The following is a 26,042-nucleotide window of genomic DNA, read 5'->3' on the forward strand; positions in this document are numbered from 1 at the left end:
CTCACTCTGTCACCCAGACGAGTGCAGTGGCTGCTCCCCGCCACCGCAGCCTCGACTTGCTGGGCTCCGGCGATCCTTCCGCCTCAGCCTTCCGAGTAGCCGGAATTACAGGCATGCGCTACCACGCCCGGCTGACTTTTTGATTTATTGTAAAGATGAGGTCTCGCTGACCAGGCGGGTCTCGAACCCGCGGGCTCAGGCAGTCCACTCACCTCAGCCTCCCAAAGGCTCGGGATTACAGGCTGAGCCACCGAGCCCAGCTTTTTAGCTACTCTTAAACAGACTTCAACAGTTTTGCGAGCTTATGATGGTGATCAGAGGAGAGCGTTGAGGAGTTGGATTGCTTGGAGCTTGGAAGGGCAGACCCAGGAGGGAACAGCCAGGGACAGCAAGAAGGTGTTGTGAGGAATATATGAATTAAAAGAGCCTTTGGGCTGGAGGAATCCTGCTCACGTGACTCAATCCCACACACCTGAACAGTGAGGATTCTAACACTCATATGAACCTGGGCTGCTGTACAGATTAAGTGAGGCAGCGTCTGTAACGTGCTTGGCCCAATGTAACTTATCATAATAAGTTTAATTATTATTACTTTTTGAGTTGGAGTCTCTCTCCATCACCCAGGCTGGAGTGCGGTGGCATGCTCACTGCCACCCCAGCATCGACCTGCTAGGCTACAGCGATTGTTTTGCTTCAGCCCTCCGAGTAGCCAGAACTACAGGCACACGCTACCACACCCAGCTAATTTTTGATTTATTGTGGAGATGAGGTCTTGCCAAGTTGCCTGGGCTGGACTCAAACTCTTAGTCTCAAGTGATTCACTCACCTTGGCCTCCCAAAGTGCTGGGATTACAGGCTGAGCCACCAAGCTCAGTCTAATTATTATTCTAATCCACCATGGGTTTCTGGAAGGTCCGAAGCCCTGGCAGTCTTTCCCAGATGTCACCAAGTCCATCTGGAAGGACTGTCTCATGGCACGTTTTAACCCGAGTCCCCTGCACAGAGGTGTTTGCCTGGACAAATCCACAGAGTGTGGAAGTCCTGAGTGAATGAGGCTACGCACCTCCATATTCCTGGGCACTTGACAGTTCTGATGTCAGGTTTCACATTCTGTCTCGTACTAAGGCATTTTTGCACATGTCTTGGAGACAGGCTTTAAGTGTGATTCATTTTTGAGTCTTTTGTAGTCCCAGCAAGGTGCCATGTGTGTGTAGCATTGTTGGTTCCATGGTGTTCACACTGCTGTTAGAGTGTGTGATCTGTGTGTTTAATTAAAATAAGTTGAGTGTGTCAGGAGCAGCCATTTGTCATGATCTAGCTATTTGTTTTTTATCCTGTTGGGTGTGGATGTGGTGAAGGGAGCTTTCTAGCCGTGTATTACTTTGAAGCCAGTCAAGGTGTTTCTACCTTGTGACTGACCATCAAGGGTAAAGTGACAATTTCTGGGTTAGTTTCCCAGGACTTTAAAAATTATTTTTATAATATTAAAAACAATACTGGGCCTGGATGCAGTGGCTCACACCTGTAATCCCTGCACTTTGGGAGGCCAAGGCGAGAGGATTGCTTGAGTCCAGGAATCCAACACCAGCCTGAGTATCATGGTGAGACCTTGTCTCTACAAAAGCATCAAAAAATTAACTGGGCATGGTGATGCTCACAGCAACTTGGGAGGATGAGGTGGAAGGATCAACTGAACCCAGGAGGTCGAGGATGTGGCGAGCTATCATTGTGCCACTGCACTGCAACCTGGCCAATAGAGTGAGACCCCCAGCTAAAAAATAATACAAATATACATTTATATTTATAAATATATAATAAAATAAATAAAATGTAGTTGCCCACTAGGAGCTACCCTGAAGCAGGCACTGTGGTTAAAAGCATGGGCTCTGGAGTGAGAATCCTGCCTTTCTGGGTTGCTAGCCCTGTGGTGATGAGCTGATTAGGTAGCCCATTAGGGGATACCATGATGTTCATGTGGTGTAAATGGTGCCTCCTGGAGAGGTGAAGGACTGGGGGTAGGCCTCAGTTTCTTCATCTGTGAAATGGAAAGACTAATTCTTGATGGCAGGATTCACTGAGTCAATGACCATAAACATGTAACCCAGAGCCAGGGTAATTGGAGCTTAACATGATTGGCTACTGCAGCTGTTGATGATGGCAAGGAAGCTAAAGGAGTGAGAAAAATTGAGAAAAATGCTGGGTTGGAATCATCTCTGTTACACCAAGCTTATCTATGGAACTTGGTTAATTAGATGGAAAGAAATACCAAGATTCGTTGAGCATCCTAGCCTCTGTCTATATTTTTTTCTTCCACACACAGTTATGGCTGGTGGCTCATGCCTGTAATCCCAGCACTTTGGGAGGCCGAGGTGGGGAGTTCAAGACCAGGCTGGGCAACATGACGAGACCTTGTCTCTACAAAGAAAGAAAAAATTAGCTGGGTGTGGTGGCATACACCTGTAGTCCCAGCTACTCGGGAGGCTGAGGTGGAAGGATCCACCTGAGCCCAGGAGGTGGAGGTTGCGGAGAGTTGTGATGGTACTACTGCTGTCCAACCTGGGACACAGAGTGAGACCCCATCTCAAAAACAAACAAACAAACCACAGTTCTTTACAAAATGGGAATCCCACTTAATGTAGAATTTAAAAAGTAGTTTGGTTTTTGGAAGAATCTGGGTTCTCTGCTTTGAATTGGTCCCTGGAGAGTTATGTACTGGTGCCTGTGGTTCCTAGAGTTGCGTGCTGCACAGAGGTGCTCTATTTCTTGCTGATTCTGTCTTGTGTTTTATTTTAGGTTGTTCATGATGCCAACACGCTTTACATTTTTGCACCCAGTATGCAAAGTAGAGACCAGTGGGTGAAGAAATTAAAAGAAGGTAAATTTCATGGGAAGGACTTTGATCTGTGCATAGTTGTAGCAGATGTAACATTGTTATCACTGGACCAGAAATACAGCAGATGTATCTATTGCAGTCATCATCTCCTAACCTATAGTATGTATTTCTCCAAGGATGTTCCCTTGCTATAAGTGACTCCAGTCTCTTAAAGTTAACTTGCCTTTTTAAAATCTGATTCTCTCTAGTGGTTGTAAATAGTTTCTGAGAAAAGTGTGGCTTCGTTTAATGTGGAATATATTTGTAGGTAAAACACGTGTTTTGAGGATTACGGGACTTGGCATTTTTAAAGAAATTCCTCCATAGCCAACATTTGGTGTGGATGGACTGCGTGGTCAGGAAGTGTCTAAATGGGTGATTTGTCTGGCCCAATTCCCACTTTTCTCCTGCAGAAGAAAATGATTGTGTGATCACTTTTGCCCTGATCCATCATGGTGTCATTTCTGCTAACAAGGGTGCTTTACCAAAAAAAACCAAAAAAAAGAAGAAGTGAAAGAGAACCATGAAGCTTTCCTGAATGCTAAGTCACATGGTATTACGAGGGTGTTCGCATAATAAACATGGTACCTGAGAGATGAGTATGATGGACAGGGTTACTTACAAAGCATTCTGTAGTGTCTGTGTGATTTCGCTAATCATCGATGTGTCTATGCATTACAGAAATAAAGAAAAACAATAATATTATGATTAAATATCATCCTAAATTCTGGACAGATGGAAGTTATCAATGTTGCAGACAAACTGAAAAGTTAGCACCTGGATGTGAGAAATATAATCTTTTTGAAAGTAGTAAGTACTCATTTTATTCTACAATTATATTGTGCTCAGAATGAACATATTTATTGGTATGGCAAGAATGTGACATGATTTTAAGTATACTTTGTAGAGCAGTGTAAATTAGGGTAGGTGTGTTTTAAAAGAAGAATTATACTTACTTAGCAGTGGAACCCTCTCATCAAATCAAAGGATTTATTTTGGGGGGAGCTTTTATTACAAGATTAAATCCTGTTAAAAATGAATTCAGGTCAGGTGCAGTGGCTCACAGCTGTAATTCCAGCACTTTGGGAGGCCAAGGCAAGAGAACTGCTTGAGCCCAAGAGGTAGAGACCAGCCTGGACAACATAGTGAGACCTCATCTCTACAAAAAAATAAAAAAAAATTAGCCAAGCGTGATAGTGTGCACCTGTAGTCCCAAACTTCTCAGGAGGCTGAAGTTGGAGGATTGTCTGAGCCCAGGAGGTTGGGGCTGTGGTGAGCTGTGATCATGCTATTGTAAGAAAGCACTCCAGCCTGGGTGACAGAGTGAGACCCTGACTAAAAAAAAAAAAAGAAGAATCTGTTGAAGTGTAAACCTAGCGTGGCCCCATCAGTAGCCTTCTTCACACGAATGCTCTTCCCCACTGAAACTTCCTAGCCATGAGGCTGGAAGCCTCAAAGAGCAAAGCACCTGTGATCTGAGCAGGGCTGTTGTCACCTTGATGGGGCTTAGTGGTCTGGGTTTGAGTAACAGCTTCACAGTCTGTGGAAGCGGCGAGGTCTCATAATGAGACTCATGTAAATGATCAGATGAAAAATGTCTGGGTTAAATCTGATGCTTGAACCCTTAGGCATCCTGGAAATGAGAGGCCCTCGGTCATAAGCTAAACACAGAGATTCAAAGTTGTGGTGCTGCGGGACACCCGTGATGGTGATTGGGTCACGGCCCTTCTCCTGTCCTGCTGCACCATGCGGGGTGCTCGCTGGGTTGGTCAGGGCTCATAGGGCTTCTGGGTCCAAGCGGATCACCCACGTGGCAGAGAGGCCACCAGGCCAGATAACTATCTTGGGCCAAGCAGTCCAGCTCTAGGAGTCTAGCACCCTGATTCTCCTGGGATGTCCTGACGTTCACTTAACTCATTGAAGAGGAAGGCCCATGTTTCCAAGGCTGTTATTGCTTCCTATATATATTTTTTTTAGTTGGAGTCTCACTCTGTTACTCAGGATGGAGTGCAGTGGCATGCTCACGGCCATGCAGCCTCAACCTGCTGGGCTCAGGCGATCCTTCCACCTCAACCTTCCAAGTAACTGGAACTATAGGCACACGCCACCGTGTCTGGCTAATTTTTTGATTGGTTGTAGAGATGAGGTCTCACCAAGTTGCCCAGACTGGTCTTGGACCAGTGGGCTCAGGCAGTCCTCTCACCTCAGCCTCCCAAAGTGCTGGGATTATAGGTGTGAGCCACTGCACCTGGCCTCCTATTTCTTCATTTTCTTAGTTTGATATTAGTGAATGCAGTGTAACCTGCTGTGAAAAGATATCCCAAAGGTACAGTGTCTTAAACCAGAGAAAAATTGATTTCAGCCTCACATAATAATACCAAGGTGGTGAGTGGGTGGTCTGGGGCTGGGAGGAGTGTTCTAGAGTTTGCTCTGGCTCTAGCAGTCTCTCTCTTCCTGGCAGCAGAAAGGGGGAGACGGTTCAAGGATGCCCATGGGAGGTCTTTCAAGAAAAGATCTAACCCGGGCTCGGTAGCTCAGTCTATAATCCCGGCACTTTGGGAGGCCAAGGCGAGTGGATTGCCTGAGCCCACGGGTTTGAGACCAGTTCGGGCAACTTGGTGAGACCTTGTCTCTACAATAAATAAAAAAATTAGTTGGGCATGGTAGTGCGCACCTGTAGTTTCACCTGCTTGGAAGGCTGAAGTGGAAGGATCACCGGAGCCCAGCAGGTGTGCCACTGCATTCCAGCTTGGGTGACAGAATGGGACTCTAACTCAAAAAAAAAAAAAGAATAAGATCTAAAAATGGCAACTGGGCACAGTGTCTCATGCCCAGCTCTTTGGGAGGCCAAGGCAGTAGGATTGTTTGAGCTCAGGAGTCCAAGACCAGGCTGGGCAATGTAGTGAGACCTCATCTCTACAAAAAAAAAAAAAATTAGCCAAACATAGTGGTGTGTAACTAGTCCCAGCTACTCGGGACGCTGAGGTAGAAGGATTGCCTGAGCCCAGGAGGTCAAGGCTACAGTGAGTTGTGATCATGCCACTGCACTCCAGCCTGGTTGGTAGAGTGAGATCCTGACTCAAAAATAAAACAAAATAAAGTGAAAATGTCACACCTCATTTATATCTTTTGATTAGAATTTGGTCCCATGGCCGTGCCTCGCTGGGAAATGACAGTCTTTAGCTTGGGTAGCCAAGCGCCCGCTGAAACTCTAGGACTGTGGAGAAAGGGGCAGACTGCAGAGCTGACTAATGTTTCAGTGGTGTCATGATTTCAGTTTACCGTTTGACTCAACAAGCACTGATGAGTGCCCAGTTTAGGCACCACTGGGTTTACAAAGAGGAAGACATGGCCCCTGAACCCGTGGCATTTATGTCCTGTTCAGGAAGGCAGAAATACAGACCAGCCAATGTGGCAGCTTTCAATTCTGGAATAGAGGTACAAGCCATGTGCACCAGAGTTGGTCAGAGAGGGCTTCTTGTCTATGCGTAAACTCTTAATTTTCCTTAAAATTACTGATACCTTATTTTTATCCATCATCAATAGACAGTATTCTGACCTATTTTGTTGTTGGCGATTTCAGGTATAAGAAAAGCCCTACCTCCAGCACCAGAAACAAAGAAGGTAGGTGGCCTTGGACTTTTGAGGGTTAAGTCTTCAAGTTGAAGTTTTTCAGTCTTTGGTTTTAAACCTTTACATCTTTACATTTTAAGTCTTTGCATCTTTAAGTTTTGGTAGTGTTTACCGTTTACTGAGTATGTTGAATTCATTCACACGACACTGTTTTCCACCAGGACTATCTGAGAAGCAGATGTGTTATGGCTTATTTAAATGTGTCTTGGTGTCAGATAACATTCATTTAATTGTACCCGATTTTGTCATTGGGGTCCTGTTATTGTCTGTGTGGGACTTGAAAGGAATATTTCAGTCTGAAGACCACAGAAAGACAAAGTGGTGTCTTCAGTGATTTCTTGAGATGCTTTTGAGAAGGCGGATATGGTAGAAATCATAGGCACTCTGGGCCCAGCCAGGGCGTGGTCTGACGGGAGTGACCTTGCTGGGTTACTGAAACCACCATCGCTCAGTTGTGAAGTGGAAGTGAATCTCCACTTCCTGGGAGGGTTGCTAGATTATATCAGGCAGGCTTGAGGTCTTTCCTTTATTTGGTGGTGACATGTGACTCCTGTAGGGCTTTGCTTCATGACCAGCTTCCCAGAGGAGACTCAATTTTTCAATGTTCTCTTCTTTGTTCAGCGAAGGCCTCCTCCACCAATTCCGCCTGAAGAGGAAGAGGGCAGTGAGGAAATTGTGGTGGCAATGTATGACTTCCAGGCCACAGAGGCACATGATCTCAGACTGGAGAGAGGCCAAGAGTATCTCATATTAGAAAAGAATGACGTTCACTGGTGGAGAGCAAGAGACAAGTACGGGTAGGTGTCCTGCTCTGTGTGATGTGCACAGGTGGCTGAGAGCTGAGTGGGAAGGTGACGGTGACAGTCACTTGGTGAGACAGTTCCACCGACCATAAATGGGGCACATGTATGACTTTGCAGTGACATAGTGTCTTCCTAGTGGTCACTCAATACGTGCAAACCGATCAATCCCCTCTCTTCACGTTAGAATATATCACACTGGTCTCTTTCTGCTCCTTCTGTGCTTAATTTGATCACTTTGACCTTGGGGAAAATTATGTTTTATGTTTTGTCCCCCTTTGCGGTGAGTAATCTTAGAATTTTTTTTCTTTCCTTTTTGAGTCAATGTCTTGCTCTGTCACCCAGGTTGGAGTGCTGTGGCATGTTTATGGCTCATCACAGCCTTGACTTCCTGAGCTCAGGCCATCCTTCCACCTCAGCCTTCCAAGTAATTGTGACTACAGGCATATGCCACTATGCCCAGATAATTTTATTTTATCTTATTTTTTTGGTAGAAATGAAGTCTTGCAATGTTGCCCAGACTGGTCTTGAATTCCTGGCCTCAAGTAATTCTCCTACCTTGTCCTCCCAAAGTGGTAGGATTACCAGCATGAGCCACCATGTCTGGTCAGATTTTCCTAAGGAATAGTCTATTATAATTTTTTTTTTAGAATTTCCGTCTATATGTCTGTACATATGTGTGTATATATGCACACACGTGCACAGTATACTGAAGCCTCTTCTCACTTGACTTCTGTGACCCCCATGTTTGTATATGGAGAAGTGAGAGGGTATATGAGAATGTGTGTGTATATTTGTGTATATGTGCATATATGTGTGTATGAGGTTTGACAATTAAGTTCGCAAACTCATCCTAGAAAAAGTGCTACATATCTCACTGCTGAGTATCACCACAGTCACTTTCAAAGTACTCCCCTTGGGAAACTATGCACTGATGCCAGTGCCTAGTATACCGTCAAAGCAATTTTGGTACTCTTTCTCTGGAATGGCCATCAGAACTCTTGTGCTATTACCCTTGATGTCTTGAATGTCATCAAATGTCTTCATTCAATAATTCCTTTATCTTTGAGTAAAGAGAAAAGTCATTGGGGGCCAGATCAGTTGAGTAGGGAGGGTGTTCCAATACAGTTATTTTACAGTGCTGCCGATATAAGTGTGTGGTAGCAAGTTCACAAACTTAATTGTCAGTCCTCAACAAATATTGACAATGGTTTTGGTGGCCATTCCAGAAAGAGTTCCAAAATTGCTTGGTTGAGTGGACTAGGCACTGGCATTGGTGCATAACTTCCCAAGGGGTGTCCTTCGAAGGTGACCGTAGTGGTATTTACCGGTGAGGCATGTAGCACTTTTTCTAGGATGGTTTGCCAACCTATATGTTGGACCTCGTATGTGTGTGTGCATGTGTGTATATATAAAACATACACATATGGACATGCAGGCAATTAAACAGCAAGCAATGTGTGTATAAGCTAATTTAGGACTTAAAGGAAACAATCCTCTCCACCCTCTTTTCTATAAATATATGGGTTGATGTGGAAACATGAGGGATGGTACCTTGGGGCTTTGTTAAGAAAGCCCTGTGCCCTGGTCACCTCTGAAGCACAAACTCGTTTATATTTGGGTTCCAATGGGAAGGAAGGGGCGGCACTTTGAGGTGCCAGAACACACGCTTGCTCTGTGTCTCCCCGCTCCTAGTTCCTGGCCTCAGCTCACTTCTGGAGGAGCATGGAACATTCTGGTGTGGGCACGGCCCTTCTCCTGCTCATTCTCAGTAGGGGAGCATGTCTGAGTGCTGGTTTACTGTCATGGTTACCTTCTTTGCAACTCGTAGCTCTTAAGCTTTTATTCCTGTGTTTCAAGAAGGTCGTCACTGCCCCTCTTTGTCAAACAGCAGATCGGATTTTTATTATAAAATTTTTTATTATAAACATTTTGAAACAACCAGAAAGTGCATAATAGCTTAATGGACTCATCACTTGACCTCAAAAATTACCAGTATTTTGCCAATCTTGACTTACTTATCCGGCCATATTTTTCTATAATGTTTAAAAGTAATTCAAGTCATTGTGTCATTTCACTTCTAAATCTAATCTCTAAAGACTTTTTAACCAGCCTGAGCAACACAGCAAGACCTTGTCTCTACCAAGAAAAAAAAAATTAGCTAAGTGTGGTGGCATGCACCTGTAGTCCAAGCTACTCAGGAAGCTGAGGTGGGAGGATAGCCTGAGCTCAGGATTTAGAGGCTGTGGTGGCTGTGACCTTGCTACTAATGCACTCCAGCCTGGGTGACAGAGTGAAACCCTAGTTCTAAAAAAGATTTTAAAAAAATTAGCCAGGTATGGTAGCACATGCCTACAGTCCCAGCTCCTAGGGAGGCTGATGCAGCGGAATGCTTGAGCTCAAGAGTTGGAGGCTGTGGTAAGCCATGCCAGTACACTCCAGCCTGGGCAACACAGTAAAACTCTACTTAAAAAAAAAAAGTGGAATGAGAGTAGACACTTCTCTGACCCATGTCGAAGGATGGAAGCAATGACTCAGTTTTCCTCAATCAGGTCTAATATGTATTCATAGTTGGTTTGTTCAAATCAGGATGCACTCACTGCATTTTGGCTAACATGTCTCTTATGCTTCTTCTTATTCTACAATTGTCCCCATTCTTTTGTCATTTTTAAATTGTTGTTAAAACTAGGTCACTTACCCTGTAAAGTGAGCCATCTTCTAGGTAAGCTGATGGCTTTTCTTAGGGTGTCATTTAATGTGCAACTCCTTATATTTCCTGCAAGCTGGCAATGACAGCCAGAGGCTTGGTCCACAGAAGGTGACTCTGGCTGCCGGCATTTAGTGATGTTGAGCTTGCCCAGCACTTGACCTTATCCCTCCGTCGTAAAGTTCTTCATCCCTACTTCCCCCTGTGATGATGGCATTCGTCCACGATGGTTGCTTTGACCCATGCTTCATTAGGGATTGCAAAATGTAGACTTCCAGGTTGCATCATTCCATCTACCTTGACTCATTCTCTAAAGAACTGCCCTGTCAGTCAGGTCATTTCATTCATGAAGGAAAGGGAGGAGAACATTTTCATTCTTAACCAACTTTAAGAATAATGGGCCGATGACTAAGCTTTCTCTAGTGCTAATAGTGCCAGCTAATAATGTTTCACGATGTGCAGATGTTTGGTCTCAAGCCATTGCTGTCATTAGTCTTTTGGCATGAATAGTCCTATCCTAGGCCAGTGGTAGCTGTGTCTGGTGGAAGACTCATCAGTCCTGCTGAACTTTCCTGCTTTCTGGCTCAGTGAATGGCTCTTGGATTTTTCCTGACCAGACTGACAATTTTGACATTTCCCTAAGGAGTGCTGGCTTCTTTTAGTCCTAAATGATATTCAGAGATGACAGTTGGTTACCAGGATTCGAGCTGCTGCTGCACTATCATTGCTTGGGGCTTTCTCCATGTAGCTGAGCTACATGTATGCGTGTGTGTGTGTGTGTGTGTGTGTGTGTGTGTGTGTGAGAGAGAGAGAGAGAGAGAGAGACAGAGTTCTTCCTAATAGTTCAAATTTAATCTTATAAGGTTTTTATTCAATTTATTGAAAAAATATGTTTATATATATATATTTTTTTAAGTTAGCCGGGCATGGTAGCACATGCCTATAGTTCCAGCTCCTAGGGAAGCTTATGCAGGAGTTCCAAAATCGCTTTGATGGTTAGACTAGGCACTGGTGTCAGTGCATAGCTTCCCAAGGGGAGTACTTCAAGGTGACCGTCGTGATGTTCAACAATGAGGTATGGAGCCTTTTTTCTAGGATAAATTCACAAACTTAACTGTCAGCCTCATTATATTTATCTTTCTCCTATGCTGGAGTTCTCAGCTCCTACCAACAGAGAAGTGCTTATACTATGGTTTGTGTTAAAGTCATCTGGGGTAAAATTGAACATTCTTTGGCCCCACATAAGGCTCAGTTCAGATCTCCTGGGATATGACCCAAGAATCTACCTTTTTAAAAGGTTCCTTAGATGATACTAACCCAAAGGTCTGGTACTGTCCGTTGTGAACTTGTTCTGTCAGGACTGATGAGGTATTAGACTGGAGGGAGTTTTTAATCCAGCACTTTAACTTTTCTGAAGTTATGAGTTCTTTAATACATACAAAGAAATTGTGAATTTTGGGGAAGCATTGTGAAGTATTGGAAGAGTCTGGACATAGTCACCGCTCAGAGTTTAAGTACAAGCCCTGTTGCAGGCTGATTTCGGAACCTTGAAAAAAAAAATCCCCAAATTTTTCTAAGCCTTGGTTTTCCTCCCAGAAAATAGGTATGATGCCTACCTACTTCAGAATTTTTGTGAGGATCAAATGTTGAAATACTTTGTAAAATGTCAAATGAAATAGATCTATTGAATTATTGGGATTGGCTAGTCTTCCCAATAAGCATGAGGCAGCATGCTTTAATTATTCCAGAAAGGCAATAATTTTTCTTTCTTTTAATAACCTCTCTACCAAGCAATTTCAGTTTACTCAAAGTATTTTTCTTGTTTCTAGGAGTGAAGGATATATCCCAAGTAATTATGTAACAGGAAAGAAATCAAACAACTTAGATCAATATGAGTAAGTAAATGTTTATCTTATGAATGTGGAAACCAGAAAATGCTCTCATTTGCCTAATTATTAAGACATTTTGAAAATTAATAGATATGTTTTATTCTCTTTAGAAGTTGGTGTCATCATTAACTTAGTTGTTTAATGTGGTGAAAGACCCTGAGAATTAATCTCTGTGATACTTTTTTCCTAAGGTGCTATGTGTGAATGGAGTTACACAAGTTCTATCATTTACATGCAGAAATGACTTAAGCATAATTGAATTGATTTGAAACAGATCACAACTTAGCTGACTTTGAAATGCAGATCATTGTTCAGTCATTCAAGATATGTGAATAAAATTTCACAGAGTGGCCTTTAAAAAGACATGCCTTATTATACTTTTTTCCTAACAAAAATAACAGTATATAATTCTTATTTTTTTTAAAAACCTTGAGAATATGAAAAAATGTTAAAAAGAAGAATTACTCATAGATCAATGAGAATTGACCTCTATTAACATTAGTATATTTCCTTGCAATCTTTTTACTGTTTTTAAAAAGATAAAACCATGCCGCATGTATTGTTTTATATCCTCTTTTGCATTTACCAGCATATTATGAGTGTTACATATTTCCCCATGAATTTAGCATTCTTTGAGAATGTTTTCCTGGCTCAGTCATTCATTCAGTTATAAATGCATTCATTATTTCCTGAGATCCTGGCTTGTACTGGGCACTGCACTAGGCCTTGAGATTACAACCAAACACACGACCGTACAGTAATTCATGCCATCATTTCCTTGTTTTGTGTAGGTTGTTTCAGGTAGCTTTGCTGTATAAACATAACTGGGACGACCTCTTGCTTTTTAGAGTAGATCTCTAAACCACGCGTATGCGTGAGCTCAGGGCTGTCTGTGAACACTGTGAAGATGCTGATACACGCTGTCAGGTTGCTTCCCAGAGCAGCTGCACATTTATGTGGCCATCAGCAGTGCGTGGCCAAGTTTTAATATAAGGTTTGCCTGTCTCAGATGCTCTGTTGTGGTCATTCTATGGTTGTGTATTGATGCTGTAAAAACAACACTCCATTTCCTCTGTTCACATCACTTACTATAACATGAGTGCAACTTAAGATCTAGAAAAAGGTAGACGGGTTCAGAAGGTCACAGCACTCAGTGGGGTGTGATCCCTGACTGATTTTAGAAGTAGATGGGAGTATAAACTATATATATGAGGTCCGACCATTAGGTTCGTGAATTCATCCTAGAAAAAGTGCTGTATACCTCACTGCTGAATGTCAGTACGGTCAGCTTTGAAGTAGTCCCCTTGGGGAGCTATGTACTGACACCAGCACCTCATCTACTTGTCAAAGCAATTCTGGAACTTTTTCTGAAAAAAAAAAAAAAAAAAAAAAGAGATCCAGAAAGTTGCTTTGACAGGTGAATAAGGCACTGGCATCAGTGCATAACTTCTCAAGGGGAGTATTTCAGAAGGTAGCTGTAGTGATATTCAGCTTAATTCATGAACTTAATGGTCAGATCTGTATATATAAAATAGTGCATCTGCTCTTAAACAGGTTTTAGGAAAATAGTGCAAAATCTTCAGAATTGGGAAGGTGCTAGAAGGTGAAAACTTGGACTTGGTTTTGGAGTGACAGGACTGAGAGCTAACCGATCATTTGAGGAGGGTGTTTGGAAACCAGATAACCTATATCTCAGTATGAGTAGGCCTTCTCTCTTGCCTCATGAGATTTTAAATAGAGATGTTAGATGCTGATCTGTGCTTCACGGCCATGGGTTTTGGGCTATCTCTTAATCTGACATTTCCTCTCGTCTGAGAGATTCACCTCCTCTGTGTGACTCTGGACTTCTGTGGCTGGTCCCTGGCGTGAGAACTCACCTCCACGCTGTGCTAAGCCAGGGATGCCGCCTGGCACTGTGCCATGCCCAGAAGATGACCACAAATACCTGTTCCCATGTGGGAGACCCCGTTCTGCTATCTTCCTACTCCATGTTTTGGCTTTTATTTTGATTTTTCGCCACAGCTCATCCTGCAACACATCTTTAACATCCCCAGGGCTCAATACAAAAGTCTTCTCCAAGTGTTGAATGGATAGTTCTTCTGCTATTTGCTGGGGCCCAGGAGAAATCCCAGGAGCAGACTGTCCACTGGGCTGGACTCAGGATCGCCGACCCTGTGACTCCCAGGACTGTCAGGAACCTGGCTGTGACCTCCACACTCCATCAGCTCTGTAGGAAGGAGAGGGCTCAAGAAGCCAGTGCTGGGAAAGAAAGTGAGCTCGTTGTGATGGTCAATGATAGGGCATTCTTGATGGTAAGATGTTAAGGGAAGGAAGTGACAGAAATGAAAGGACACTTAGAACTGGAAGAAGTTGCCGGGCACAGTGGCTCATGCCTGTAATGCCAGCACTTTGGGAGGCCAGGATAGGAGGACTGCTTGAGCCCAGGAGTTTGAGACCAGCCTGGGAAGCATAACAATAAATAAAAAAAACTAGCTGGGCATAGTGGCACGTGTTTGTAGTCCCAGCTACTCAGGAAGCTCTGCAGTGGAAGAATACGATAGTCTGAGCCCAGCAGGTTGAGGCTGCAATAGCTATGATGGTGCCACTGCACTCCAGCTTGTGTGACAGAGTGAGACCCCAACTCAAAAACAAAACCAAAAAACCCCCCAAACAAACAAACAAACAAAAAGATGAACTGGAAAAAGACGAGGATAAAGACTTTGAGGGGGTGGCTTAGGCGTGGTGTCCAGATTAGAGAACAGCTAAGACTGACAGCCAGTCAGTGGGTTGGTTTATATTTTCCTTCATTTCTACCACTTCTTTTCATGACACGCCCTCACCCATCTTCTCCAAGAAGCTTGGCCAGGATCTGACCTTTCCAACAGAGACTAAATGCCCTAAATAAATCTCTTCCTTCCCTTTATTCAGACACTGTTTTGAGGCGACCAGACAATAAAACTAATTCACATTAAGGTTCTGATAGAACAACTTGATGAATTGCCCACAAGTCACAGGCTTGATATCTGGACGTGTCCTTCCTTCCGCAAAAGGTATTACACCCCAGTGAGGCATTTCTGTGGCAGCTTCCGAGAGGCCTGTGATATCTATGGCCACACTCCCTGGTCCTGTGGGCTCCTTACCATTTTCAAAGTGCGTATCGTCCCTCCTGATGAGAGAACTCAGGGGATCTGCTGTGTCTTTTCCTTCTTGCCTGGGGATGAACAGTCACAGGAGAGGAAGGAGAAGCCCTGAACTGCTAGAAATACCCACCCCTGGCTTATTCATCTGTTTTTGTTCTTCCCTCCTCCCTCCTTCAACTACCCTTAAAGGCCTGAATTTATGTCCCAAGGAAGGGGACACCTTTTCCAGGGAACCTGAAAATGCTATAAAAAGGGAATGCTTCTATACTGTTGGTGGAAGTGCCCGCGAGTTCAGCCTCCATGAATAGCAGTGTGGCGATTCCTGAAAGAACTGAAAATTGACTTCCATACCATCCAGCAATCCCCCTCCTGGGAATATACCCAGAGAAGAATTTTATGTTCTCTGAAAAAGACACTTGCACGTGTATGTTTATTGCTGCGTTATTTACAATAGTAAAACATGGAACCAACCTTGCTGCCCATCGAAAGTGGACTGGATAAAGAAAATGTGGTACATATACACGATGGAGTATTACGCACCCATAAAGAAGGACAAAATCATGGACTTTGTGGCAAATTGAATCGGGTTGGAGACCCTCATACTAAGCGATCTATCACAGAAACAAATAACCGAATACTGCATGTTCTCAGTGGGCCCTGAACGCTAGTTGCATTAGCACAAGGGAGGGATTAGCAGTCACTGGGCACTGCCAGGGGGGGTCATGACAACACAAAGGGTTCCCACCTGTGGGAGTGAGGGCCAGCTGGAGGCCCAGACTTCACCTGCATGCAGCCTACTTATGAAGTTAATCCTCACTTGTACCCCACATCTCTATAATAAAATAAAGTAAACAAACAAACCAAACCCAAAAACCAAAAAACGACCCTTCAGAATGAAATTTCAGAGCTGCTGCCCATGGGCAGTGGCCTTTTTCTTTCCGTATTCCCTCCCGGGAGCTGGCACTGAGCAATGAGGAAGGCACCTCCTTCTTCCTCTGTCTTGTGTCTGGATCTGCTAGAGAGAGCCACGGTGGAGCCTCTTTCCTGCGTCTGTACCCGAGATCACCCCGTGGCTTCCTCTGTGCAGATATGGGGCCAGGTCTTCTATTCTCAATTGGTTTTTTTTTCAGGTTCTCAAATCCCTCTGGTTTATAAGACATAATTAGAGCTCCAGTGTTCTTTCCTTAGTTAATTTTTGGTGGTTGTTTTTGGCATTTGACACATTTCTCGTATGCATGGAATAGTGTCTGTCCTCCAATGTATTGTGTTTTCTCAGTTGTGTTCAGAAGTAGACAGATCCCAGCTGCAATTTTATGGAACATGGTCTCATTTCAGAAAGTGGGTCCTGGGTAATGAGATGCTGACAGTTCTGAGGGCTGGCTCATCACCTTGGAGTCCAGATAAAATATCTAGTGTCCTCAGCTTCACTGAGGTTGTAATCGCATTTGATTGCTACCCAAAGAATCCAGAGAGAACGATCTCGTGCTGTCTACTGTTCTTTGCACACGTCCCTACCTCTATCAGGGAAGTCCTCTATGTTCCCTTGTCTCGGGGTGTTTGCGGGGCCAGAAGCAGATGCTGAATCTTTCATGAAAGGTTGAATGCAGAGAAGCCGGGCTGGTTTTACACCAATTGCAGAGTATATGACTGTGGGAGATGGTTCCCTGGCCTCTAAAAAGCATCTGTCAAAACCAGTTTAAACCTGAAGGCCTGCTGGGCATGGTGGCCCACACTTAAAATCCCAGCATTTTGGGAGGCTAAGACAGGAAGCTCACTTGAACCCAGAAGTTCAAGACAAGTCTGGGCAGCACAGTGAGATCTCATCTCTACAAAAATAAAATAAAATAAATTAGCCGGGTGTGGTGGTGCACACCTGTAGTCCAGCTACTCAGGAGGCTGAGGTGGGAGGATCTCCTTAGCCCAGGAGGTTGAGGATGTGACAAGCATGATTGTGCCACTGCACTCTAACCTGGATGACGGAGTGAGACCCCAGCTCAAACAAAAGCAAACAAAGACCCACTAAAAGCCAAAATGGTCTTGAGTTCATATTCTTTGGCTTGTTTTCTTTCAATGACATGGAGGGATTGATTGTGCTAGGGAAATAGAGAGAAGGAGTATCTCTGAGGATGAGGTGGGTGAGAACAGTATCGAGAAGGTGCTCTGGAGGTTAAGAAGGGGGCACAGATCGCAGGGCCTTGGGGTGTGCCATGGGGTGGTGGCCAGACCTGGCAGGGGGAGATGCAGGTATTCTGATGGTAGCGCCTCACAGTCATGGGGCTGGGACTGTGCCGACCTGAGCGTCTGGAAGACCCAGGAGACTGCTCCAGGATTTTCAGTTTCTTTGGACTCTTGGGACCTTTGTGAAGTCTTGTGAGGAGTCTCTGTAATGACTTGCGATGAATTCTTCTGCCACATTGGTAGGAGGAGGGCTTGGAATGAGGTTGAACTTGAACTAAAGATGGCAATATAAGGTGATGTTTCCTTCATGTTCAAGTCAGGGGAGTAGCATTCATTCTTGCTGTGATTGTAGTATTGAATAATTGGAAATGCTTTTTTTGGGGGGTCAAGGTCTCACTCTGTTGCCCAGACTGGCGTACAGTGGCACAATTGTGGCACAATTGCAGCACACCACAGCCTCAAACTCGGGTTCAAGCAGAATTTCCTCCTCAGTCTCCCAAGTAGCTGGGACTACAGGCGTGTGCCACCAGTCTGGCTAATTAAAAAAAATTTTTTTGTGGAGATGAGATCTTGCTATGGTGCCCAGGTTGATCCTGAACCCCTGGGCTCAGGCGATCCTCCCACCTCAGCCTCCCAAAGTACTGGGACTACAGGCTGGGACTATAGCTTAAATAAATCATGGCATACCATGATCCAAGGAGCCATCTTGAATTGCAAAGATATTATATACTGATGTATGAAAAAGTCAGATTATGAGATAGTACATACAGTTTGAACCTACTTTACTAAAACAATAGAATATGGACACATATGTATTTTCACACAAATATGCGCAGAAAAATGTCTGGAAGTAGATACATGAAAATGCTACTGGTTATCCATTACTGAGACTACGAGTGATGTCTTGTTCCTATTGGTTATGTTTATTATTGATGAACAGCATTATTAATTCTGAAAAGAGTCAAAGTAATTTTGAAAGCCCAAATGTGTTTTTTTTTCCCTGTTCAGATGGTATTGCAGAAATATGAACAGAAGCAAAGCAGAACAGCTCCTCAGAAGTGAAGTAAGTATTTATACTTGCTTTGTGGATTTGGTTTCAGCTCCAATTAATTCAATGAATTCCTAGTAAGTGGCTCCACAGCTCTCTGCTTCTAGATTGTTCTGCAGTGAGGGAGTCTATGCAAACCTACCCCCAAAGGTTGAGGTTGCTGAAGCTGAAGAAAGAGGCAGACAAAATTTCTCAAAAAGAAACATTTAATAGGGACTTAGAGACAGAAGCCATGTCTCAGGTGGCCTTGAGGCAGGGGGTCTCCACCACAGCCCTCCAGAAAGTATTCTCTATGTGGCAAGCTTTTGGGGTAAAATGTGTGCAGCTGATCGTGTCCTCAGACTTTCTTGCCAAGACTTGTGGCCACTGGGAAGGCTAGCAGGCATCTTCCTGAGGGATTGTCTATGCTACAGGCGCTGTTTGAAGACCTTATTGCAGATACCTTTGTAAGTGGGGGTTAAACATTGGTCATCATTATGGTTTTGCTTCAAGATGATGTCACTCTTGCCATGTAATGGTCATTTTCCTACATTCCATGAGCTCAAAATTGGCTCTTACAATCTCACAAGCCCAAAGCTTTGGTAAAATAACCATTGTTTCCAATGCATCCTGTAAATATATTCTAGCCAGATGTGGTGAATCATGCCTGTAATTCTGGCACTTTGGGAAGCATAAGCCATAGAATTGCCTGAGCTCAGGGGTTCAAGACCAGCCTGGGCAACTTAGCAAGACCTTGTCTCTACAATAAATCAAAAAATTAGCCAGGCATGGTGGGTGGACCTGTAGTTCCAGCTACCTGGAAGGCTGAGGCAGAAGGATCGTCTGAACCCAGCAGGTTGAGGCTGCGGTAGGCGTGAGTGAGAATGCCACTGTCCTCCAACCTGGGTAACAGAGTGTTTTGACTCAAAACAAAACAAAAACAAAAACAAACCACAATATGTTCTTATTGAACTTATGCAAATAGCTACTATACCATAAAATGAGAAAACTGACAAATAGTTTCCAAATCTTGGAGGAACTATGTAGAGGGCAAATGTTTCAATTTTGCTTACAAAAGTATACTTTACCTAATTGCTGTAAGTTATAGATAGCTCAACATTTTTTAAAAAAGTTTTTTTTTATTCTTCTTCAGAGTAGCAACCTTCCACACAGGTTGTTGCCCGTTTCTCTTGGGACCACCACCCACAAACCAAGCAGCTCTTGGTTGGTCCGTGGGGAGATTTTGTGGGGCACAGTGGAACCCAGCAGCTTCTCACACAGTTCCAGAGTCAGTCCTGGGTAAAAGAGGCCCCTAATCTTGGGTATCTCCCCCCACACACTCTAGGTAGCAGTATCTTATAGGAACCATTTTCATTTTATTGGGGGAACTCTTCTGGGCACTGCTCTCCCCATTGGAGTGTTTCTCTAATATCACCTGAGACAGCATGGGTATTTCAGGTGTCACAATCATTGTATGTTCTTCAGTCACAGGGGTAGTCTCAGTTGACGTCCCATAGCAAGGTAGTAAGTGCCCTAAAATGGAAATTCTCTGGTCCAAAGTCCCAGTGGTCAGCCCTCAGAAGTTTTTTCCCTCAAGCCCCAGTAAATGTACCACAAAGGACTATCAAGGGGAGACTTGGTCCCCATCAGCATGCTGGCTTTTACTCTATACTCTGTGGGCTTGGGTGGTCTTACTGGCTCCCATTTAACATGTCTAATTAATATTGCTTGAAGGATGGATTTACATGCCTTCTGTTTCATAGTACTAAACAGGGGACACATTTCCCCAGTCAGATATGGTGTCCATTCTTGTAAAACACTTACCTAAGGGAGACAACAGTACCTTACATAAAGCCTGTTTAAACATTCTAACTTTCACAATCTCATCATGCCTTACATTTTTATGTTCTAGACTGAGGAACTTCTCTTTTCCACCCAGACAGATGGTCTTACTTCTCTTGTGCAGAGGACATTGAGTTCCCAGCAGTGGGTTGAGCCAAGGCATCAAGGTCCTTTTGTCAATCTTTACTGTGGTTAACCTGGCTCAACTGTTGCCCCAAACAATCCTTGGTCTGCCTTCTCATTGTAATCTCTGTCTTTCAGCTTTGTAAATTTCTCCAGGCTGGGGGAAATACAGCAACCAGGCTTGGGGCCCTTTAATGTTGAGGGAACAGCAAGGACTCATTTTGGTTCACCTGACCTTCAATAGTATTAAGACCTTTTTTTTTGCCCCATGAATTTCCATCTTATTCGTTTGATTTTTTAATAACTATCTAAAGATTTTCACCCTGCTGGGACAAGTCCTATGACTCTCCCTTCTCTTTTTCCTCTTTATTTCTTTCTATTTACTTTTATCTATTATCATTTTTCACTTCATTTTGAAACAACCTCTAAACTAGACAAAATTACCTTTTCTTTAGCAAAATCACATTATCATGTCCTTTGTATAACTTCTTCACCAAACATACATCTTTCTTTCTTTATACACTGTATATAGAGTTGTTGCTCTTATATATAGCAGTTTTGGTTACATGTTTTAACTACTATTTTAACATTTAGTAGTCCTAGTTTCCTGTGAAAAACCTGGGAAGTAATTTTAATTAAGCTCACGTACAAGTCAAGCAAGTATCAAAAACATCACATAAGCAATAGCTTTATGACTTTAAGATGGGGATCCCCAAACCCGGGGTCATGGATTGGTACTGAGCACCACAGCAGGAGGTGAGCAAAGCTTCATCTCAATTTACAGCCACTCTCCATCACTCCCATCACTCACATTACTGCCCGAGCTCTGCCTCCTGTCAGATAAGCAGCATAAGATTCTCAAAGGAGTGTGAACCCTATTGTGAACTGCACATACAAGGGCTCTTATTAGAATCTAATGCCTGATGCTCTGTGGTGGAGCTGAGGCAGTGATGCTAGCATTGGGGAGTGGCTGCAAATACAGATTAACGCTGGCAGTGAAGTTTGACTGCAGTAAATCAGAGATCACAGTAAATAAATTGCTTGTAGACTCATATCAAAACCCTATCTGTGAGTGGAAAGTGAGTTGATGTACTTCAATTGTACAGCTGCATCTGGTGGCAGACTTTAAGTCAGAATCTGACACTTATTTTAGTCCATTTGCGGCCTGCCCATCATTTTATTTACTACTTCCATCTGTACCTCTTTTTTTATTGTTTGTTGTATAATTATTTCATTATATATTACAGTGTAATAATAATAGAAATAAAGTGCACAACACATATTATGCACTTGAATAATCCTCAAACCATTCTCCGCTTCCTCTCCCTCCTCTGCCTGCGCCCTCCCTGCCTCCTGTCCATGGAAAAATTGTCTTCCACAAAACTGGTTCCTGGTGTCAAAAATGTTGGAGACCAGACCACTGCCTTAAGACATCTAGCAGAAATAGCCTAAACCTATCTGACCAGAAGACCCAGACAAAATATCTAAATTAAGTTCTGAAGATGTTTCTATTTTATTTTGCCAACAATTTTAAACTAGCTTTATTTGCTAACGATTATCTTAGATTGCATAGAAATGTCACATACACATAACACATATAGACACATAGACATGCAAACATACAGACAGAAGCAGATTTTATAGCTTTTCTAAAGAATGATCATTTGCCAGCTTTCAACTAGTTTTTATTTTCTCCTTTGTTGCCCTTTGTGGATTACCATGCATACCCTATAGCAATTTATTTTTCATCCTATCAGTAAAAACTGCATGATCAGGTCCCACAAAAACCTGAGCACAGAATTGCTTCATTCCCAATTCCCAGAGAAGCCCCTGGGCCTCTTGAATTGACTGCCAGGAGGCTGTCCCTCCTGGTAAACCTTGATTGGGCCAAACCTCTCTCAAAGCTAGGCTGGTAAGTTGCTCTTCACCAAAGCAGATTTTCTGGGAAAGGGTAATAATCCTAAAATTGTAAGATTTGATTCTTGGATTTTCTCCATGGCACTGCTATTAGTAACTGAAGTAATTTTTTTTTCTTAACTTGGATTTTAGGATAAAGAAGGTGGTTTTATGGTAAGGGACTCCAGTCAGCCTGGCTTGTACACAGTCTCCCTTTATTCAAAGTTTGGAGGGTGAGTAATTCAATTTTTAAAAAAATTAACGTTTTTGTTTGAACCTCCTGTATGGATTTCTAATTTAAAAAAAATGCTGTATCTCAGCATAAAAACAGAAAACCTGAACTTGATTTCTAAAGTCTGTAGTATCTCTTTGTGTTTATATTTCAGCAAGTTTCTCTATTGTTTCCACATGTGCATTTGTTAAGAATGGTTCTAGTAACTTTAGTAATGGTCAGCAAATAATTACCGTGCACTAAGGAGACCAGCAAGGGCAGCGTAGGCACAGGCCCCACCCTCTGCCAGCTCAGTGTCTACACAGGCAGACAGGGAGTTATGGTGGCACATGATGGCAGGTCACAGTGGTGTGAGCTGCCATGGCAGTGGCGTGTGGCAGTGATGTGTAGTATGGTGCACAGTGGTGGTGTGTGGTGGTGGCATATGATGGCAGTGTGTGGTGGTGGGCGTATAGTGGTAGCAGAAGGTGGTGGCATGCAGTGGTGACATGTGGTGGCATGGTGTATATAGTAGTATATAGGTAAGTGCCATCCAGGAGAATAATCTGTGAGTGGTGGTGGCGTGTGATGGTGGCACGTGGTGATGGGTGTGTGGTGGCGGTGTGTGGTGGTGGTGTGTGGTTGTGGCTACGTGGTGGTGGCATGTTTCGGGGGCATATGGTGTTGGTATGAGGTGGTGGCATGTGGTGGTTGCATATGATGGTGGTGCATGGTGGCAGTGCATGGTGGTGGCATGTGTGGGGTGGTGGTGCATGATGGTGGCATATAGGCAAGTGCCATGCAAGAGGGTAATGTGTGAATGGGGGTGGGGGTAGGGGGTGGTACACAGCCTGGACACATCTTGAGTCCACCATAAGTCTTGGCCCAAGTGACATCCAGGATGAGATCTGACAGGTGAGGCAGGACAGTTTGGATGGAGGGGAAGGAGTGTTTCTGACCCAGAAAACTGCCTGGACTCTAAGGGCAGAGAGGGCATGGTGAATTCAGGGCACTGGAAAGGCATATTGCAGCTGGACTGTGGAGTGGGAGGAAAAGGGGAGGGGGAAACCCGAGGTACACACAGAGGCAAAGTCATGCCAAGGTCATGTCCTGTCGGAGATCCTGGACTTTATTCTAAGAGGGGCAGGAGTCGTCTGGGAAGTATTTTAAGCAAGAAATAGCCAGAGAAGCCCTACATTCTAGATCTAAAGATGAATGTGTGCATTTATACATTTAACTTATTCACGTGAGAGGTGTAAGTGTCCAGAAATTTGCAAGTTGTGTCAACAGCAGGATACTAGCTGCTCCTAGCTGTTTTGACCTTGAACTGTTGTTAGATGGAGGTGATAAATGTCCTCTTTCAAAATCTCAGGCAAGGGACCACGTATGTTATCAGTGACCCCTTTAAAACTTCTGCCTGTTGATGTGAAGTGAAGCTGGGAAGAAGAACATGGGGAAAAGTAAAACATGTGCCAGGAATAGAAGGAGCCGTGTGGGGGGGACCCCGGGTTACCACCTGAAAGCACCTGTGCACTGACTACATTGTTTCTGCTTGACTCTGACACATTCCGGTTTCTGTTGCAGAGAAGGCACATCGGGTTTCAGGCATTACCATATAAAGGAAACAGCAACATCTCCAAAGAAGTATTACCTAGCAGAGAAGCATGCTTTTGGATCGATTCCTGAGATTATTGAATATCACAAGCACAACGCAGCGGGTACGTGAGCCGTCAGCACCGATTTCAGTGTGAGGTGGGGATTAACATGATCAGATGTTAGATGAATTCTTCTTTGAGCAGTTTTATGTCACAGTTAGTAAATCATAAAATGTGATTGGTTTAAAATTAGTGCTTATTGATAGAGTGATATATAAAAAGGAAAAATCAGAAATAGTGTCAAGTGTTATAGGAAGCTCCATCTTGACCTTAGGACCTGAGTTATCCTGAGTGGTTGATGGCATTGGTTCACATCTCTGTGGTTTTGGTCCTTGGGACTAAACTAAAATCGAAGATGTATCTTCAGAGAGGTCACAGCAGCCACCATGTGAACTAGAATTTGTCCTGTGCTGTGGGTTTCCAGGACTGGAGTCAGTATGTCCTGTACACCTACCATCTTCCTAAACTACTGTGGACACACCCCTAGAGTGGGAACAAACCAAACACCCCCAAACAAGAACAGAAACCACATGCATGATTCTTAGAGTCCCACAGGACTATCTAGAAAGATTTCTAGCATTTGACTTTAAAGATGTGACCAGGCAAGGGAAAACCAAGTGCCTAACCCAATTAATGGAAGATTAACTTTTGAAATTTTATCCAAGGCACTCTTTGCAAAGTCTGTTATTTTGTGACTCTTTTCACTTTTTTCAGATTATGATAAGAACAGTTACTGAATTGATTAGGTGCATAACATGCACCTGTAGTCCCAGTTATTTGGGAGGCTGAGGAGGAAGGATCACCTGAGCCCAGGAGGTTGAGGCTGCGGTGAGCTGTGTTCATGGCACTGCACTCCAGCCTGGGAGACAGAGTGAGGCTCTGACTCAAAAAAAAAAAAAAGAACATTTACTGGGATATAATTATTTACATACCATAAAGTTTACCCATTGAGTGTGTACAATTCAGTGGTTTCTATTATATTCACAGAATTGTGCCAACTGTCACTGTAATCTAGTTTTAAGAATGTTATCATCGTCCCACAAAAAAATCTTATACCCGGTGGCCATCAGCCTGCTTCCTTTCCCCAGTCCAGCCCCAGGCAACCATTAACCTACTTTCTGTCTCTGTAAGATTTGCCTGTTTTGGACATTTCATATAGATAGAATCATAGACTATGTGGTCTGTTGAGACAAGCTTCTCTGACTTAAAGTTTCTGACATCTGTCCATGTTGTAGCATGTATAAGCATTCCATTCTCTCTCTCTTTTTAAAAATCTACATTACAAGTTTATTGGAATAATCAGATACTATAAATAAAGTGCACAGGGCCTGATACATAGTAGTGGCACCATAACTTCTGCCTAATGTTGAGTTACCACCCAGAACCTGGCATGATATCTGTGGCATGGTGAGATTCTCAGGCCAGCATAGACATCCACATTGAACTCTTAGGAAAAATAGAAGTTCCAAATTCAGCATAAAAATGCTAAGTGGTGAGACAGAAAATCAGCCCCTATATCTCCAAACCAGAAGAGTTGTTTTAATACCCACCTGTTGTGTTAGAAGGTCATACTTCCTCTGCTTATGAATCCATGACACAGGCTGAGTATGTACAATCTATAGACAACGAAATTAGGGGGAAAATTGCTGAAGGTGTCTCTAGGGGTTCTGGGTAATATAAATGGCCATCCATACTTTTTGCTGTGCTGGATTGCCTGAGCACCTCCTTAGAAACTGGCTTGTGTAGTCTTCTTAAGTCTGATATGTCTCAGGAAAGAGGTCCCCTCAGGGAAGATGTAATTTCTAAATTCAGTCAACCTGCTGGATATGGTACCCATTTCTTTTGATGGATGAATAATAACCCACTGTACGGATTGTGTTTATTGTTCATCATATGGTAGACCTTTGGGTTGTTTCCCTGTTTGTTTCTACATTAGTCCATTTTGCATTGTGGTAAAGGAACACCTGAGGTGAGGTATTGGGCTCATGGTTTTGTAGGCTCTCTGAGAAGCATGGTACCAGCATCTGCTTCCCATTAGGACCTCAGGAGGCTTACAATCATGGTGGAAG

At 43.5% G+C, this 26,042-nt stretch overlaps 1 protein-coding gene across 1 annotated transcript in view; it reads left to right on the top strand.

Annotated features, from left to right (window-relative positions):
- TEC (tec protein tyrosine kinase) overlaps positions 1–26,042 on the top strand; it is an 86,472-nt gene that overhangs the window by 46,841 nt on the left and 13,589 nt on the right. The window contains exons 3-10 of the mRNA XM_008062550.2: positions 2,794–2,875; positions 3,554–3,682; positions 6,456–6,496; positions 7,127–7,302; positions 11,842–11,907; positions 18,228–18,282; positions 22,261–22,340; positions 23,903–24,036. Coding sequence (XP_008060741.1) covers positions 2,794–2,875; positions 3,554–3,682; positions 6,456–6,496; positions 7,127–7,302; positions 11,842–11,907; positions 18,228–18,282; positions 22,261–22,340; positions 23,903–24,036 — 763 coding nt within the window. The remainder of the gene's footprint in view (positions 1–2,793; positions 2,876–3,553; positions 3,683–6,455; positions 6,497–7,126; positions 7,303–11,841; positions 11,908–18,227; positions 18,283–22,260; positions 22,341–23,902; positions 24,037–26,042) is intronic.

This window comes from Carlito syrichta, unplaced genomic scaffold, assembly GCF_000164805.1.
Source record: "Carlito syrichta isolate Samal-C Ts95f unplaced genomic scaffold, Tarsius_syrichta-2.0.1 Scaffold305745, whole genome shotgun sequence".
Classification (NCBI taxonomy): domain Eukaryota; kingdom Metazoa; phylum Chordata; class Mammalia; order Primates; family Tarsiidae; genus Carlito; species Carlito syrichta.